Raw genomic sequence first — 20,581 nt, 5'->3', positions numbered from 1 at the left:
ATGGAAATGGAGTGAGAGAAAGAGGAGAGGTGAAATGGCAGGGAAAAACAAGAGAAAAGAGAAGATGAAGAGGAAGAAGATTAATAAAAGGTGAAATGTTGCTAATACAGTCCAAAGTCAGTGAAATCAAAACCTGTTTCATCAATCAGGCCAAACTAACTTGATTCTCAGTTTGTCAATGAGACCGAGACAGAGAGACAGAGAAAGAGGGAGAGAGATAGAGATAGAGAGACAGAGAGAAGTGTATCTGTGTGTGAGCATGCTTTCATCAAATAAATCCTTAAAGTAAGTAAATTGTGTGTTTGAGGGTATGAATTGAATCGCTTTAAATTATTGTGTTTTGTATTTTGTGTGCATGTTGGTTGGCACGCGCATGTGTATGTGTATGTATGTGTATGTGTGTGTATGTTTGCGTGTGCTTGTGTGTGTGTGTTTGTACATGTGTGAGCAGACAGTGTGTGGGTGTGTGTGTGTGTTTGAAAATACACACTGTGTTTTTGAGGGTGTACTCCGAGGTGATGTTGTCCAGTTCTTCGATGGTGAATGCAGACAGGTCCAGACTACAGCCGTGACACTCCTCCACACTCCACTGGTGATAATACTCCTGATTGGCTAAAACATTCAAAACACACACACACACACACACACACACACACACGCAGCAGGTACATCAATTTCTGTCTCTTTACACACACATATACATACATACATGCACACACACACACACACACACACACACACACACACTCTCACCTCTGACTTGTTTGACACAGCTGAGGGCGTATTTGAGTGCACTGAGTGTGCTGGAGCGGCCTTTGGTTTTGCGTTCGGGGGGCAGGCGGATCTTCAGCTCTCTCAGGGCCCTCATCAGCTCCTTCTGCGTCTGCACACGCGCAGACTGATCACTGCTGCAGCCGCTGGTGGACGGAGGGTCCTGCTCTGAACTGGCACTCAGCAGACTGTAGGCCAGAGAACTGCTGGGAGGGGACAGACTCTGAGAATTGGAGCTGAGAGTGAGAGGGTGAAAGAGGCAGTGAAAAGGAGGAGAGGGAGAAAGAGAGAGACCAAAGATTAACAAATGTGAAATTTGTAAGGAGAAACAGAGGAGGAGGGCATAGCAGAGAAAGAAGGGAAAGAAGGAGGAGACAAAGAGAAAGAGAGAAAGAGAGAGAGAGAGAGAGGATGGCAAAGAAACAAGAGACAGAAGAGGAAATGTCACAATGCAGAAATTTCCAGACTGCTCAGAAGTGCCTCTCTCTGTGGGAGAAAAGGTGTCTCGGCTGATGAGGAGGTGAAGCCTCACTGTCTGCTGAGGAAGTGAAGCCTGGCTGTCTGCTGAGGAGGTGAAGCCTGACTGTCTGTTGAGGAGGTGAAGCCTGACTGTCTGTGGTCCAGCGTAGGGAGAGGTCCAGAGGATCATCTCTAATAACTGACTGGCTCCCAGTGCATTCTCCATCACACACCCCTCCCTCTGCTGCACTAGCAACCAGACTTAGTTGACTGTTTTCTGATTCCCAATGCCAATTACAGACATGAGGTCTTTTGGTTGTCAGTAGCTTCAAAGTCTTTTCATATGGATTATTTTGTATTTTTTGCTGAAAATGTTTATTTTGTGCAATGGCCTAAAATGCATTTAGAAGCACACTGATTTACCCTGTTGGTTGTTGCTGTGTCAACAGTGAATTTTTAAATAAATGGATTTTTAACTGTTGAATGGGCAAAAAACCCAAAAGACCTGTCTATTGTCAGTTTCTGAGTGATGTGTAACTGCCATAACTCTGTGGTCATTTTGTCCTCACAGGCTGTGGGATGAGCTTCACTCTTCACTACTGGTCTTAAGATGTCAAGTTTCACGTGGTCAGCCAAGCACTAATTTACTTACTGCCTATCGAACCACAAACAGACAGCATTGGGAAACACACTGATCTGTCAAACTAAGTTATCAGAAAAGAAAAAAAGCTGACAATTTTATTGGAAGTAAACATTAATCAGTATGGACAAGTGCTCAAAAAAGAGAGACAGAGCCATTTAAAGCACTTTACAGCTCCTTTCAGACCCTCTCACACTGCCTCACCTCCATAAACACTGACTCTGACCAGACCAGATGGATAAAAACCAAGATGGCTCCACTCTGACCCTCCTCATCAATTTAGCTCTCAGATTGTATGGCACTGGGAATGGAAGTGAGGTTAAGTGTCAGCTTTAGAACAGTGCTAAACCCCTAAACCACCTTCCCCATGCCTGCGTCTCCAAATTCCCGTCCTCTGGCCATTCACAGGCGGATGCCTTTTATACTGATGTGCCTGAGAATCTTCCGGGCCCTTATGAGCACCAATCAGGAGTGCTCATTTGGATGAAAACGCAAACAAAACCCAATGGAAAAAGATATTAATAGAGAGTGTTTTAAAATGCTAACAGAGAGACACTACAGAGCACTGTCCTGTAGAAAACTGGACGAAAAGTGAACAGAGAACAGTAGAGAAAATCAGCACACAGGGCTAAAGACACAGACCCATAAGTGATTCCTGAACACATTATGACCAAAGCACACCAACTTTAGGGAGGAGCCAATCACACGGCTACATAATGGACATCTCACCGTTGGACCAGGAATATGTTCCCAGGAGCAGGGCTTGGCTAAACATGATTGAACAGGGGAAGCGAAATATGCAAATGAGACTGGACTTTATTCATGGCCAGCTGTGATTGCTTTGCATCCAGACATGAGTATGATGCCTGAAATTTCTCGTGATTGGATTTCTCAAGTGCATTATTTGAGTCAGGGACAATACGTCCATTTGAAGTGAGAACAAAAAGCGAGTCTGTGAAAACTGCCCAATATGGATAATCCAGAGCCACTCTCTTTCTGTACTCTTTTTTTCTCTTCTCTGATCTGCCAGCTATCCTACCTCACGCTTCTTTTGTACACTCAGGAATCACTTTAATGGTTGTGTCTATCCATTTCTCAGTTCACTCCTTCCATTTCTTCCTCAACATCTTTTACCAATTTCTATGATGCTTTCTACATTCCCTTTATCAATATTTACAAAACCTTGCCTTTAATATCTTTTTCCATTGGGTTTGTTTCAATTTGGGTTCCTTCTCTCTCTCTCTCTCGCTTTCTAACTCCCTTCCTTTCCCTCCCTCCCTTCCTCCTTCTTTTTCTCCCACCTTTTGGTGCTCTCCGTTGTCTCCAGCAACATGCCTGAGTCTTTCCCATTGTGACTGGAGGAGCTCTGAAAACTCCTTGAGGACTGTCGCCCTCTGGATCCATTCTCTCTCTCCATCCCTCCCTCGCTCTCTCTCTCTCCAGAGTCATTCCCACTTGACAGGGCATCTGTGTCATCCGAGTTGGGTGCCTGATTTCCCCCTGAGGACCTCCTGGGTCCAGAGACTGCCTCTGGGGATGACACTGTCGCACCACTGGTCGGAATCAACACGGAGGAGCTACAGCTCATTTCAGGAGAACGAGTCCCTGGGCCTGTCTCTTCCTCTTCGACCCCTCCCACTCTCCCCCTAGTTTGATTGCTGGGGGCAGAGTCTGAGTTATCATCACTCATAATACTAATGGATGGACTGGCTGCCTTGGTGATCTCTTCTACTCAGTCTCTGTTGTCCTCAAGAAGCAAGTGCTTAAAGTCTTGACTAGGTGCCTGGCTCGCAAAAAAGACTCATTTTGACATGAATGGTTTTCTTCAGATTTTAACGATAAATTAAAGCCATGGCTGTTGTCTCTGTAATTGTGCTCTTGTTGGTAAAGCTGGATCTGTCAGCTGTGTCACTTCTGTAGGTATGATGATATAAAAATAGATAAACAAATGAAGATGAGGACCTCCAAGGTTTTCTGTCAAGGAGTAGAGGTTGACGAAACACTAATTCCTCGGTCCTAAAGCAAATGATTTATCGATCGTCACCTCCTAAATGCATCTTTGTGGTGAAAAAAAGACGAACTGAGCAGAAAAACATTTGCCTGACTGTGCTTATGAAACAGGCTTGGCTGACACAACACTGCCAGATGGGATGCGAGAGAGAGAGTGTCTGAGAGAAACAAAAAAACAGAACCATGCAGATCTGCCTTATTCAACGTCTGTCCGTCCCTCTTTCTCCTCTCTCAATCCAGCCTAGAGCAGCTCTCAGCTCTTTGTTCCAGAGGCTACCTGCAAAGAGACAAAAGAAAAGTGACCAACGGGTACACACACACACACACACACACACACACACACACACACACAGAGCAACAAATTCTCTGAGAAACTGCCCTTCTCTTAAGCGTTTTTGTCCCTTTCTCCAGCTTCTTGTGGCTTCCAGCATGTTTTCTGACAAACTCTTGTTTGTTCTTTGGTTTAGCTGCAGGGTAAGAACTTAATGTGTTTTAAAGTGACTGAGGTGGCCTCAAACGGCTGTACCCTTTTTTCCAGTTCAAAGCAAAGAGAATAAGTTAATTCACCTGAGTGTGTGTAAGTGTGTAAGTGAGTGTGTAAGTGTGTGCAAGCCTGCATGCGTGCTTTGCTCCCCAAGAGGACCAGTAAAACCCCACATCACACTACAAACGCACGGCACACCAAGTCAAAGCAGGAAAAACAGATTTGAGGGATATAGGCACCTGACATTAAAAGGTCACTTGTGCCAAATTACAAACATTACCAGGAAACCTGACACCACCTCTGGTATAAAGCTACACCAATTACATGGCTCTATTTCATGAGTCTCTTAAAATTCTCCTCTTTGAGTAATCACAGGTCGATGGTTGCCAAAAGCCTCATCTCCTTCCACAGATAGCGATTAAACACAGGTAAATAACGTTACATAATTCAGTATATGCATTTCATGCATTTGTAAAAGGCATTTGCGTTTCCAAACAAAAATAAATGATGAGAAATGGTCATTAATCTGCACTTATAGAGACAGGAAGTGTGAAATCTTCAGACAGTTTGCTGGCAGTCCCTGAGTGATGGGTGTCTGAATGGGGCGTTGTTCACTGTGTGGCTGTTTCACGACTCCAAAAGTATTTCTGAATGGTCCAAACGTAGCCCTGACCGTTGTCTCCTACAAACATAACCTGTCCATATACACCACATAGACACAAATAATCTCTTTATCATTGGCTGGAAACGAATTAAAGCTATCGGAAGTAACCTGCTGTACCTGCTTAATTTCTATATATGTTTCAACACGCTCCGTTAACAAGATGTTTCTGGGTTGTTTTGGAGAATCATGCAATGTCTTCCCTCTGTTTTATATATTTGTATATATACATACACACACACACACATATAAAGAGGGAGAGAGACACACTTATTTATCTGTCAGTAGCTACCTAATAAAACAGAAAAATGACTTGATCTGACCTCTGAGTCAGATACAGTGTCCTATGAGGGTGTGTACAAAGAGGTTAAAATATATGACATTAAGCATGGGTGACACACTCTTGATTAACCAAATGTTTGTCATGTCACATGTAAGACAGACAGCACTGGACTGACAGGCAGTCATCCTCCCTACAGTGGGAAGAGTCTGGGGAAATGTCGCTAGGCCAGATTTTCTCTAACAAAGAGTAAGTTCAACCAATGGATTTCACCGTCTGCAAAAAATAACCATGGTAACTGTTGTAGGTGTTTTATCTAAAAAAATGGATTGTTTGTGGAAGCAAAGAGCATTGAGAGAGAGAGAGAGAGAGAGAGAGAGAGAGAGAGAGAGAGAGAGAGAAACTGACAGAAAGAAAACAGTAGCACATGACAGTCCCTGTGCCTGGCTGGTCTTGGCCAGCTGCACGGCTGTTCTGGGTAATGTGGATGCATGCGTGGGCGCTCCCTTATGCACCCAAGCACACATCCGACAGCCGGCCTACGCCAGACTTCTCCATACTGCTCCGTCCCCTCCAAACCAGGCAGAAAACCTTCCTCTTTGTCCACCCACACCCACCAACCCCCAACCCTGACCAGCCATGACTGCGGCCAGACTACCCTTCCACCTCTCATTAGCTCTATCCAACAGATTAGTGCAACTGGTAATTACATTACATGACACTTAGTCATTTCACAAACCTTTTTATCCAGTGAGACTCACAAAGGGGCACAGTGAATAGATGGGAATATGTTTCCATCTAAGGTATAGGAGAGCACTCTGGAATTCAGCTTGGCCGAATCGACTGATTCATCTCGGTCTAATGATCACAAGGTAGTGTTTTACAAATCCTAACTGATAAATGTGAGCCGCGATGCTTTCAAACTCTACGGAGGTGGCAGCAATACAGGGTTCTTGTTGCCCTGTTGCCATGGAGCTCTGTTTGCAATGTCTAAACGGAACCTTCTGTCATTCTGTTTTACTACATATATACACAGGCTTGGGCAGAAATGCATTAACTACAACTACAGTGCAGTGATGTGTTTTATGGAATTAGTGGATTTGAAGTGGTAACATTCAAAGTTCCTTCACACACAAATGAATACCAGAACTGCCCAATGCTTGTGAAAATAAAAGTAAATGATGCAATCTGTGATCGAATTGCTCAAAATGAGCATTTCATTGAATTTTGCGTTTTTCTCTCTGTCGACTTGAGATATGCTCGAGTGGAGCGTCAGCACATCAACACAAGAATGACACAGAACACAAAAAACAACGGCGCTATTTCCTTCGTTTGGTCACAGTTTTACTGCAAGAATATTTAAGCAAAGGTAAAAAAACACAATAAAGCACAATGTCGTTACAACTGTTCACGTCGGGACTACTGATTAAAACATACAGTAAGGTCGCGTCTCTTTCAGATTCTACAGTAGCCTACGATATATTGCAACCGTCGTGATGTACCGAGGACGAAATAACAGCCCTACCGTAGTGACAGGCTGAGTTGATGGAGACAATACTTAGATTCGGTTTCAGTTGGACACCGATCCATGTGGCTTGGCGATGGATGTGACGAAAGCTTCGGAATTCGCATTTATTACGATCTGTTTCGGACATTTTGTAATTGATTGACGCACCAGGAACGGTACGTACAGCCTCTCCCAGCACCTCGCGTCTCCACGTTTATCTTATTGCATAAATCCCATGTCTGGACGTGAAAGCCTGATTGGCCAGTAACTCTCCGCCAGCGCAGTCTGTGTCGCGCCTTGTAAACACACAGACGCACGTGTCTGTAGCACAGCTCACTGTTCATTGGTCAAAACGAAAGTCCGACGAGAGGCAGGCAATAGGAGGATCCCTTTCCACCATCTGGATTTTCTAGCGGTCCATAAATCCAACCAGTTTGTAGAAACATTTAAACATTTGACTCATACCTAGTGTTATCAATAACGGTCTGTTCTTCAGAACTGATATCCTTAAATATATCCAAAGGCACCGACACAGACACAGAGCTAGACATGAATAAACGATTTTAACGCGCTGAATAAACTACTTTAACAGTAGACACTCATGTTAAATATGCTTAATAAGGCTACACTGACTAAACAGAATAATTACAAGAGTTATGTCTCCCCAGACAAATAAAAGAAATAACTGCATTTTTATATCGGTCTTTATCAAATCCAGTTACTTGGAGCGCGCTATGTCTAAGCCTGTACTACCTGGAACATTGTCTCTCTCGCTCCATTCACAACGTCGCTCACCGCTGACTCAAATAGCATTCAAGCTTTTTTTTTTTTTTTTTGGAAAGAACCGGATGTACGTGCGGCGTAACGCAGGGAGATTTAAATCTATTTTTGGAGCAACGGTGTGAACGTTTTTAGCCAACTTAATTTGAGAGAGTGTATCTAGCCTGAAAGTTTCTAAATTACATCCCACAAATAAATAAGCTGCCCTGAGTGAAACGTAGCCTAAAACATGCGAGTTGCAGAAGCATCCACGAAATGATTGCCATGAAATGAAAGTCTTTGAATTGTTTGACGTATGGGCTACACATCACTGACTGCAATCAGCTATCGTTTTAAATCAAGAACGCCATACTCTTGGATGGAAAGCTTAGATATGAGGCGGAAAGTTCACCCGATGTGGACAGAGGATAAGTCAGCCTTACCATGGTTCAAGTTGAAGATGAAATTTTAAGAAATTTTACGCGTGCGTGTATGTGTTTTAAACCGATTCAGATTTTTTAAAGCGGATATTGCACGTGCCAGATGTTGAATTCACCAATTTGTAGGTCCTATGCCATCCAAGCAAGAGAAACATCCCCGTGTTTCCGATGAAGTAAACAATACAGTATCTGTTCATGTGAATCAATAGTCTCAAGGAGATCGCAGAGGTAGGCTACCTTCAGCATTCTGATAAGGAACACATGCTAGAGGCCATGTAACAAGCTGTGAATGTGGAAAAGAAATGGAAATGAAATTCAAAAGGAGATCTTCCTTTGAACATTATCTGCCATTGAAGCATGTATACAAAGGTTACAAAATCTGGACAAGGGTAGAGTTCTGTGTGTACGTGCTTTAGATCTGGACCTCCACTTGGAAAGCACAAGGCCTGAGAGGTGTGTCGGCTGTGATGGCTTTGTTCTTGTTGTTGGAAAAGAAACACTATTAAATCGACACTGACACTTGCTTCACCTCTCTGCCTTTATTGCATCTTATGATGGATAAAAGTGTTTGCTGCTGTGGAAAAGGGCACAGAAAGAGTCATACTGAGCTTCAGAGAGAAGACACTGACTTTGCTTTGACCTCTGACTGTTCTTTCCTGTGTGACATGGAAAGGTAAGCACAGTGGAACCATCCAGTGAACCACACACAGCACTGGATCCTGAGTGAAAGTGACAAGTGAAGAGAGAGATGGAAGTCAATTTCAGATGGCCTGAAACAGTTAAGTGGCTGCTGACCACAGCGTACACATGAGCTGCAGAGACAAAGCAGATATGCTGAAGTCTCTGGTTACCTTTGACTGAAACAGGAGAATGAGGTAACAAGAATGGCCTTTTTCCCCTCTTATTGCAGTTAAGACGTCATAGGGTTAAGAGTGTTACTTGGAGGTGATGACTCCTGAGGAGGGGGCATCTCAGGTGACAATCTAAGAAGGGAGATGCAGAGGAAAAAAATCAGAGAAAAAGCAAAGGAAGATCAACTCCATGGCTTCAGAGCATCCCAGGGCCTTCTGGTGGGGCTGTTGGAATCCGCCGGGAGGAGCTCTTCATAGCACTCTGGAATTTTTTTGGAGTGTCTCTGCGTTCCCTAATGGCTATTCCAGTCAGAGGAACATGGCAAGGATCACAGACCAGATGTAAGGCAAGTGGAGACCATCAAAGAGACGGCAAGACAAAGAGTTGGTAAAAAAAAAAGGGGGGGGGGGTTACTTGTCTGTCACTAAATGGAAAAAAAAAAACCTCAAAATGAAAATGAAGTGCCTCAGTGGATTTGAAATGATGAAAGTTTAAAAACTTTATATAAACATAGTGGCCTTGGATCTCTCAGATTTCTCAGTTGTAAGGCTCTCTTCCACAGAGCAGCAAAACTTTGCAGTTCTCCAACATTCAGTTTGTTTTTTCGCTTGGTTAACTGTCTTCTTCACAATGTGTGTCAAGATTGTGCACTTGGCCTCCTTTAGCTGGCAGGTTTTTGATAATTGCTCTCATGACGGTAAATGATACAATGATGATTGCTTTTGTGGTTTCTTGATTTGTTATGGTCAACAACTATTCATCATTTTGTTGTTGTTGTTGTTGTTGCTGTTGTTGTTGTCCCTCAAGATTCCATGAGCATATTACCTCATTTTTAGATTCTACTTCAATTTTGAATTGAAGCAGTTGTTTAGAGAGCAGATGATTTTCAGAAAAGCATAGTTTAACTTCTTTGCCCCCACCCCTTGTTAAATGAATCCGTCATTGTCTCTGTTGAGCATTCTTATCAAGCCTTTTGATAGCCCTTCATTACTGGTGCAAATCATCTTAGTATTAAATGGTAGATTCTCATTGCATCATTTACACTACTGTTTACAAAGGATAATTTATTTCCCTCACTGTTTTAAAGTAACATATAATTCATTGTTACAGACACACTCACACTTTCTCACACTTGTGTGTGCGTGTGAAGAGCAGACCGATCAAATTAAGAGGTACTTGTATGCCTACCGAGTCAACCATACTTAGTTGAAGTAGCAGTTGAAACTGTTCAGAGCTCTTCACTTATAAAGTACTTGACCTGTAAACCACACATGATGATAAGCATTACTCTAATCTGAGTATTAAACACATACAAGCAAACACACACACGCGCGCACATCTCCTGACAGTTTGACAAAGGAACAACCAGCATCTTTCAAGATTTCCCAGTTGGGTTGGCCTGTCTGCTGGAACTTGATGTGATCCAAGTGAAAATACCACACACAGATGCGTTATGTAAGAGGAGTGGCCTTTATGGAAATGAATTTTTTGCCGTTGCTACCACGTCACATTCCACTAAATGTCACATTTAGCTGACTACGTGTGATAGGAACCATCTCGATGAACATGTCCTTTTCTGCACAATCTAATTAGAGGTTGTTGCTGGTGCTGTCAGCAGATGGGGCCTTTGGGCTGTTTTCTATACGAGAGAGGATGGTGGGGAATGGTTAAGCCTCAGATACGTTGTGAAGAATGACTTCAAAAGCAAGACTGTCTTGTCCCAAGAGCACTAATTCAAGATTCAAGAGTTTTATTGTCATGTGCACAGCAAAACAGGCAGTTACACTGTACAATGAAATTCTTACTTTGCTAATCCTCTGTTACCAGACGAGTGTGAATCTGCTCATGCTTGTTAAGATTACTGTCTTGGTTCCTCTGTCACTTACCGTTCTGTGGTCATGATTGGTTTGGGCTGGATTTGTGGAGCTAGGCTTAATTATGAAGCCAGGCCAAATCAAATCGATGCCAGACTAATTATGAAACCACCATCCTGCAAGGTTTTCTGCCGTCCAGTTATCAACAGAAATGATAATGTGCCCCCATAAAACTTATCAAGTGTAGTGAACATGTGTAGTTAACTAGCTGTGACCTGCTGTAGTTGTACCCTACAACGATTTCAGAACTATTTTACACTTTTGTAAATAGATGCTGCTTTTATTTACATTTTAGTTTGAAACCCTGACATTACAGTATCCTAAAACAACATATGTATTTCACTGACTGGCTGTCCTTGTGACCCCATCACTGACAGTGAACATCAGGGTGACTACACTTGCCCAGTTCTGTTCCTCTGCTTATCAGAGCAAAGCTTTAACCTTTACCAATAGAGCCTGTTTTAGTGGTCATATCTCTGACCATTGAATTTGCATATGAAAGCACTTTGGACTAATGTTGCGAGTTAAAAGCTGGTTTTACGACCCATTCTACAGCCTGGATATGCTTCTACTGTACACGACAACAGAGGAGACAGATGGGGAATTTCAGGCAGCGTCAGACCGAGATGTCAGTCTTTTTGTAATAGCACATCTGACTCACAGTCACACATTCCCCATGTAACCGCGCTACTGGAGCTTATGGACTGGACTGGCTTCATAACTCTAGGCTTAGGCTTTCCTACAGTCAGGGAAAAACAACTCTTCTCCTATGGAGCCATGGGGTTTTTGAACTCTCACTTTAAGTCCCAGAGTGCGGTGTGTGTCAGACAACAGCTTACATATACTTCTATTCCATAAAAAGATGGTCACCTTACCCCTACTGGAGTGACCGTACATGCATTTGACACGTGAGCTTAACTCCTCTTCACCATTGTCCTGTACCTTTGTTTTCAGTTAGAATTATTATATCACAGTATGTTGTGGCTGTCTCTTTTTGACTGTTGACAATCGGTATATGATTGCAGATTATAGTTTGGGTAAGTTGTGTAATTTTAGTTTTTATGTAATAATTGTAGATATTAGGCTATTTCATGGGTTGGGTCCATCTATGTTTGGGGCTTTGGGCTTTTCTATGGATGCTATAAATCTCTTTCATCTCCAGTTTAGGCTATTTAGCTTTTAAGCTCTAATTTGATTTAACAGTGACCTTGTGGTTTGAGTAATTTACCATTCTGTTCCTCTACCTGTGACCGGGGTTTGTTTTTGTTCATTTATCTACTGTGGTTTAGCCATCGGAGCGACGTTGCCTTAGGCATCAGTGGAAAAAACTGACCCCTTTTGTTTTTGACGTGTACAATTCAGCATGCAGGAGGTTAAGAGAAACTGATCAGAGATCACTAAAGACCCAACCTCAGTGCATGAGAACTAAAACTCATTAAATTGTTTTTCAAAGACTGCTCCTGGATAGGCTTCTCAATACATCGTCATTAAATATCGGAGGAAAAGAATGACTTCTAGTCGCTGGATACATGTAGGACACGGGACAACAGCCAGTGCATGGAGGACCCTCGAACTTTCCCTCTTGATCAAAACCACAATAAGTAAATTCCTTGCTCCCACCTCTTCAGGATCTGGCTGCCTCTGTTTGGAGTAGTTACATGAACATAAAAATGACTTCTGCAGCTTTTACCTTTATGAGGCTAGTTTCTTGGACATGTGTCTACACAAAGCATTCCAAGTACTGCTTTCTCTATCTGTTCCTCTGCAGCACAGTGGTTAAACTGGCTTTGCTCCTATAAGCTAACGTGGGGGAAAAAAAGGTTCATAGCACGTGCTTTAGAATTTAGTCAGAGCGGAGTGTTTCATCTGAAAGCGTTTTTCTGCTGCACGCACGCACGTTCTTTTGACGAACAGGAATAGTTTCGGGCATACAACTGCAAACTGCTCACAGTTGAAAAACGATGCATGATTTCAGACGCCTTTTTAAACTCATTCAAACCATGTGCAGTGGTAGCATGCCATAATCCTACAGAAACCAAACCGACCGTCTGATCAATTCGGTTCAGTTTCCTTTGAGTAAAACTGAACGGGACCCAGAGCCTCTGTATGCAAGGCTGAAAGTAACAGTAGCCCAGAAAAACTCCCTTGAACACAGCCGCCCTTTCACGGCGCCCAGATGGGAAAAGCATTCTTTTTTCTCCAGTTATGTAGTAAGATCCGATCAAATAAATAGAATAAAGCTAATGTTTAAGACATATACCTTAAACTGCATTATGATTCAGTTTCAGTGAATATATAAAATGGGTTAATGATATTCGAGTAACTGTCTTTTTGGCAGTTTAGTCTAAACGTGCTGCTGTCTGAACGTTCCCATTGACTGGATAAACTAAAATCACAGTTTATTAAATAGAATATCACGGTCGGGACTAAACGAATGAAATCTAACGAACGAACTTTTCAACAGCAATTACAGGCCAGGCTTTCAGAGCTTGTTGATTTTTGTTGATAATTGTTAAAGCAATTGTATGCAGAATGAGTCTACAGACATTAAGTGCAGCCCCGTTGTTTGCCTACATCCTCCAAAACATGGAGATTACAAAGATACCCCTGGAAGGTACACTTAGGTAAACGGTAATAATATGCAGAAGAGCGCAGACGAAGATCTCGGACTCAGATCTCGTTCAGTAGACCACCGTTCAACGCGTCATTACGCGTCGTTGCGCAGACTTGAGATAAGGCGTAGGTTCAGAGACGTTAATTGACCCGAAGGTTTACCATAGCCGAACAAGATCACATTTGCCTCGACGTTCCACTGATTTTTGCGCTGTTTTTGGGATCTACGGGCCATGGATTTCTGGCACAATTTACCTTCCAAACGCATAATCATCTCTCCATGTGAAATAAGGGATAGCGATAAAACGAACCGGCTGGAGGCCAAAAACATTGCGCACCAAAAACGGGGAAAACCAAAGGGAGAGTCCAATAGATCCCTCACAACCCATAATCCCTCATTAAACCTCACCCACCGAATTTTCACAGATTCCGGACCGCAACCGCCAACGATTCTCATGACCATGATTACAGCAGTGTCGTTTGACCAAAACACCATTTGTTAAAATGCAGTCATGTATCCTTCGACAGGTCAGTTATACGTGGTGATCGCCAATCGATTGCATCAAATACCCGTTAGGGAAATCAGCCAAAGAGAGCTACATATAGCCTATATATCTAAAACATAGTTTCACAACCGTCTGTGTTGAGTAACATCAGATTCTTCGCTGGCACACACAATTCAAATTTCAGACCGGGCGTCACCAGAAACCACATCAAATCGTCCGTAATCCTACAATTACACAGTTCATACATACTATCTAGCACCCAAACACGTATCTTTTCTTTTTTATGACTGAATATATTTCTACAGAACCAAAGGACGGCCTCAGGTTTGCACCATTCACATTGCGAGGCAATAAATAAACGATTTTCCAGACAGTTTAGGCTTACCTATCGTTGTTTGACGCTTGTTGTCGTTCAAATCTCTTGTTCTTCACCAGTCGTTTCTGAGGATGTCATCAACTGCATTGTCGAAAAAATCTCAGCTGTACCAAGACGAATGCAGTGTTTGTGTACGCTCTTCTCCTCCTTGATATGAGTCTATTGTGTGGCACACATTTCACTCCCCATGCAAGCTAACACGCAGAGGTACACGTGTTTTTGTGTCAGTCTGCGAGCTGCTTATTGAAAAGGTATTTCATTGGTCGTCCATGTGCATGAACCCCACCTATTCACGCCTTCGTCTTCGGTCATTGGCTCAGATGGGTGGAGTTTGGAACACGGGTGTCTGTTGTCACGTTGCAGCTTGCCTGTTTCTGAGTGTACATAATGAGCATAATATTTAGGTCTCGTTGTCGTCTTACCGAAATACTCCTAATAGTTGCTGCATTAAATGGCAGAATGGATACCTCACGGAGGTCTACATTGCGTGCAAGGAACACGAAAGTATTTCAGGTTACTGGCTGGTTCGCACAGATAATTATTCTCTTTTCTTTTCCCCATCTCTCTGTTCTTGGAATTCGGAACACATAAAACGCTGTCTCTACGCTGTCTATTTCATTGCGCAAAGCTGAGAAGCTTTACGGTAACGAGTGAGCTATGCATGTTGGATTCAACGTGCCTCAGGAGCAACTCGTTGGTGACGTCAAACAGCTGCCCTCAGCCTATTTTGTCACGTTGCGAGTGGTGTGGAGGAGCGCTCAGTCACAGTGGGCTATAGGCCAGCCCAACCTCTCTTGCCTCTTTTGAATTTACTGACCCCGACCCAAATATTTGCCGTCAAGGGAATCAGTTGGAAATAAATCGAATTAGTCGGATTTTCTAGGATATGAATTTGTTTCTCAGGCTTTGAATCTGGTTTAAGCGCAGATATGACAAAAAAAAGTTCTACGCGCCGTCATTATTTAATACAGTTCGTTGAGTATACTCAACGAACTGATTCATTTAATACCACTTAAAACAGTTTAAAATAGTGTTTTTCTAACGGCATATGGATTCCAGAGAGCAACCAGTTTCACCATCAGAAGTATTTTAATAACATGTTTGTAGTGTCTAAAACGCTTGGTTTCATAACTGGTCAAATATTTCATGTACCTGACTTGATTTTGTGTTCTGAAGCCACACTAGGTCACAGTGTTCACGGTTGGCCAGCTCTGTAAAAAACAAACAGCAATAGGTTTGGACCATCTGTGGGTTTGGGTGGTAACACATTTGGTTTTTCATTTAAAGGTCACTTTTAGGATGTAACAGGGCAAATTCAGACAAAACTGAGGTATGCATGGAAAAATAGAAACATGCATGAACTTGACCTGTACATGTTTGCAAAAGACTGTTTATATCACAAACATGTATTTTCTGTTGTATCAGAATATTCTTGAAAATATGTATTATTCTTCTCGGTGTATCTTTAATCTTTCGTCTACACTGCGATTGTAACAATGATCAAAGGCCATACACACATACACACAAATCCTCTTGGCTTGACTTCAATGGTGGTATTAAAAAACAAACAAGAAAAACACCCCCACAGAATAAAATGTGTTGGTCTTGTCCATTTTTGTCAAGGAACGCTCATTTATATTCACAGGTATTTATAATTTATTTTCAAATATTCAGTGTTTCAACACTATTGCTCAGAGCCTCTTTGAGGTGACTTGGTTTCTTTTTAGCGAGTATGTTATCCTAGGTATGTGTTTGCATCCATTTAAATAACCACTAGATGGCAACGTTTACACCGAATAGTATTAAAAAATATGAAATCACCTATCAGTTCAGTAGGTTACTGTGGTATTTATTAAATTGCAAAAAGAATGTCACAGATGAAGAAAAAAAAAAAACAATCGCAATTAGTTCAGTGAAAATGAATCAGAACCTATAATTTCACATATATACTTGGTAATAAAATCTTTTGCTGAGTGATAAGGAACACTGTGTTACTCCGACAGGCCTATGTGGTGGCAGTAATCACTCCCTCACTCAGTGCTTATACTGCCCCCTGCTGGCAATACAGCACTATTATAATTTGAACAAGGTGAGGCAGAGGGAAAAAGGAACAAGGCTCGCAATTCAACACAAAGCCAGTGTGGTAGAGAACACAAGGATGGTTATTAAAGCAAAGGGCTAATCATATATGACAAAGACTTTATAAGCTATCACTTATTTTAGAAAAGGAACTTATTTAGAGCTAAAAAGTTAAAAGGCAGAGCCAGGTAAATGGTTGTCTGAAATGTTGTCTGAAGCTAACTGACTGTTGTAACATAAACTACGGATATAATGAGATTCCGTCCCTCTCACCTGTTTCTGACCTGAGGATTCAGTATACAGTCATATCCATGCTGAATTACCTCAGCATTGTGGCAGTGAATGCACAGAAAGCAAACATGTGGTATACATGTCCAACAACTCAAGTGTACAACAGCTTCCCCAACTCAGCGAGTAAAAGTGGCGATGCAGAAAGACACAGAACACACACTACACCCAGCATCTCCCAGAGCATGGATAAACTCTTCAGGAGGTAGGCAAAGTAAAGCAAGTAAAGGCCCAAGTAAAGGAATGCCTTTTACTCCATAAAGCTCTCACCTATGAAATCCTGTGGACCAATAAGTGGCAGGATTGGAAGAAAATGATGATGGTGGGTATGGATCACATCCATTAGGGGCAGAGGATGAGGAGCAAAAAAAAAAAAAAGTACACCTGGGAGCTATACACACAAAAACACAGCACACACACACACACACACAAATAAAAGTGAGTGAAGACAGAGCAAAATACAAATACTGGCAATTCTTCTACTGACGATATTGGACCCTAACACACATCTTAAACATTAATAAATGTTCAAAATTCAGATAAACTCTGAGGCCGATTGTTAGTCCAGCCCTCAGTGTAGTAGTGGTGTAGTCTAGTTGATGACAAGAATGGAGCTTCAGCGGTTGTTCTGGTTTGTGAAGGTCTACAGTGGATGGTTGATCTGGTTTGTGAAGGTCTACAGTGGATGGTTGATCTGGTTTGTGAGGGTCTACAGTGGATGGTTGTTCTGGTTTGTGGGGGTCTACAGTGGATGGTTGATCTGGTTTGTGAAGGTCTACAGTGGATGGTTGATCTGGTTTGTGAAGGTCTCCGGCGGGCAGTTGTTCTGGTTTGTGAAGGTCTACAGTGGATGGTTGATCTGGTTTGTGAGGGTCTACAGTGGGTGGTTGTTCTGGTTTGTGAGGGTCTACAGTGGATTGTTGTTCTGATCTGTGGGGGTCTACAGTGGGTTATTGTTCTGGTCTGTGGGGGTCTACGGTGGGTGGTTGTTCTGGTCTGTGGGGGTCTACGGTGGGTGTGGTCTTGGTTTTGATTATCCCATGAGTGCTCTGAGGTGAGCTGAGAACAGGAGACCCATTGATACTCCTGGACTGCAGATTTGCAGGTGTGTTAGGACCCCTGGCTGGCTTAGCTTTCCAAACAGTGCCTGCTTCTAAATATCACCAGCTGTTTATGGCATGTGATACACAGAAACAACATACAACCCCAAATGCTTTTGAAAGATTAATTTTCCCCACACACTTTAGTGAAAAACACGTTTAGTGAGTACACTTTTAAAAAATCTCAAATAGACAACAACTGTGGTTCTTGATGAAAAGATTTTAAACATCATCTTCGAATGTTGACCTTGAGGTCAAACTTCAGGTGGTTATGAATGATTTTATGTTTTAAGGGTATTGGTAGGATAGTAGGCCGCTTGTCTAAATTTTTAAAAATTCCAGCTGGCTATATTTACTATTTTGAAAAATAATCATTTGAAAGCCAAACATGCAAATAGTATGAATCGCCTACTGCAACAACAGGTCAGCAGAGGACGCCGTCTCCATGGCACTCCATTCTGCCCTGACCCACCTAGACAGTCCCAACTCCTATGTCAGAATGCTGTTCATTGACTTCAGCTCAGCATTCAACACGGTGATTCCCTCCAAGCTGATCTCTAAGCTTAGCCAGCTTGGTATCAGCACATCCCTGCGCAACTGGACTCTGGACTTTCTGACTAACAGACCCCAGTCTGTTAAGTTTGACTACCTCACCTCTTCCACTCTCACTCTGAGCACCGGCGTGCCACAAGGCTGTGTGCTGAGGCCTCTCCTGTACTCCCTCTTCACCTACGACTGCGTCCCTGTGCATGGTTCCATAATCAACACCATAATCAAGTTCGCAGACGACACCACGGTGGTAGGCCTGATCAGAGAGGACGATGAGATGGCCTACAGAGACGAGGTTGAGCACCTGGCCGCGTGGTGCGCAGACAACAACCTGGCCCTTAACACTCAGAAGACCAAGGAGATCATTGTGGACTTCAGGCGTGCTAGGAGCAAAGCACACGCCCCCATCTACATCAACGGAGCTGTAGTGGAGCGTGTACCTAGCTTCAAACTCCTGGGCGTCCACATCTCTGACAATCTCACCTGGTCCCTGAACTCCTCCATCCTCATCAAAAAGGCACAACAGCGGCTTTACTTCCTGCGGAGCCTTAAGAAAGCTCATCTGTGCTCCAAGATACTGGTGGGCTTTTACCGCTGTACCATTGAGAGCATACTCACCAACTGCATCTCAGTGTGGTATGGCAACTGCTCCGCAGCAGACCGTAAAGCACTCCAGCGGGTGGTGAAAACTGCCCAACGGATCACCGGCACCCAGCTGCCCACCATTGAGAACATTTACACCAAACGCTGCCTGGGTCGGGCGAAAAGCATCATCAAGGATGCATCCCACCCCCACCATGGACTCTTTACCCTCCTCCCATCTGGCAGGCGTTACAAGAGCCTCCGCTCCCACACCAGCCGGCTCAGGAAGAGCTTCTTCCATGAGGCTGTGACCCTGCTGAACTCCACACCACAGCGCTAGCTTTATTTGCACTCCACTGCACTATCTCTGTACTATATGCACTGTTTTCCTGCTCCTTTTACCCTATTTAAAACTGTACATAAACATACTGTATATATGTTGTCTATTATATCTATCAACCTATACATATACACTCCTCTGTCTACTCTGGCAGCTTCACCTCTGTGTAGATCATTTAAATATATATACATGTACATATCTGTATATTTGCTCACCACCGTCTTAAACGCTGTACATACTATATCTCCACTGTCTATAATACTGTATATAATGTAAGATACAATATCACTACTGCAGTACTCACTACCTGCACTTACCTGTAAATAATGCTATGCTTTTACACTTCTGGTTAGATGCTACTGCATTTCATTGGCTTTGTACCTGTACTCTGCACAATGACAATAAAGTTGAGTCTAATCTAATCTAATCAACGGGTGCAACATTCTTCCATTTTTTCAATTTATCACCTCTTCCTTTACAATCTGGTTAAAGACATGTACAGAGAGTTTTGTCAAACCAGATCTCAACTCAGCGTTTCAGGAAAAGAGCACATCTAAAGGTTTTGCAAAAACAAATTCAGAACAGTGGAAAATACAGTATGGTGGATATCATAGTGTCTGGAGGCTAATTTGCTCCCCGTGAGGACCAGACCCACAAGTTTTGTGATTGAGTGTTGCTAGGCATCCATGTGACAGATCCACCCCATAATATTGCATTATGCAATTACCCTCAAGCTGTACATGTCTGCGAAGTTCAGTGCGTTTTCAGTGTAAAAGCAATACATAAAAGCAGATGGAGGGAAGAAGAAGAAGAGGAAGAAGAAGAAGAAGAAGAAAAAGAAGAAGAATTCACTACTTGGACCCCTAAGCACAAGAAACTGAACAAAAGCAATAAGGTTCAAACAGGTTTCCTGCTTGGATACTTGGTGAGACGAATAAATTGCTAAAGCTGCTCAAATAACAGCGCTTGCCTTCGATATTTGATCACACATTAATTCCCACAGTACGCACAAATGGACAGGTTAATGTGCGTGACGTCAACATTTTAAATTCAGGTGTCTCATGTCAGCAGGTTGATTCCATACAATGATGGAGAACTGTCGTGCATAGCTTATTTCCTCTGGGCACCATCCTGATGTTCTCCAAGAGCGTCGTTTGAGCGTGCATAGCGTCTCTGTTATCCTCCAAGATGACCTGCCCACATCAGTGTTTGAATGAAATGACATATAATTTAACATGTAAAGATGTGAATACTGACAGAAGTACTTTTCGCCTGATCCATGTGATCAAGGTTTGAACTTTTTCAGATATAAACCTATAAACTGCTGCAACATGTAAAATCACTTCAGTTTATGACTGGTGTATTGCGTGGCATCTGGCCAAAACAACGTTTCCCACAGTTCCCTTTTCTG

The 20,581-nt window shown here is 42.7% G+C and overlaps 1 protein-coding gene across 1 annotated transcript in view; it reads right to left on the bottom strand.

Moving 5' to 3' along the window:
• Window positions 1-14,376, bottom strand: part of per1b (period circadian clock 1b) — a 25,189-nt gene extending 10,813 nt beyond the window's left edge. Inside the window, exons 1-4 of the mRNA XM_030780727.1 lie at window positions 14,242-14,376; window positions 3,172-4,157; window positions 754-1,007; window positions 491-612 (exon numbers count right to left, since the gene is read on the bottom strand). Coding sequence (XP_030636587.1) covers window positions 491-612; window positions 754-1,007; window positions 3,172-3,560 — 765 coding nt within the window. The 5' untranslated portion in view covers window positions 3,561-4,157; window positions 14,242-14,376. The remainder of the gene's footprint in view (window positions 1-490; window positions 613-753; window positions 1,008-3,171; window positions 4,158-14,241) is intronic.
• Window positions 14,377-20,581: the final 6,205 nt, after the last annotated feature.

Source organism: Chanos chanos, chromosome 7 (assembly GCF_902362185.1).
Source record: "Chanos chanos chromosome 7, fChaCha1.1, whole genome shotgun sequence".
Classification (NCBI taxonomy): Eukaryota; Metazoa; Chordata; class Actinopteri; order Gonorynchiformes; family Chanidae; genus Chanos; species Chanos chanos.
Note: the sequence above shows the minus strand (reverse complement) of the source record. Positions and strands in the feature narration are given on the sequence as shown.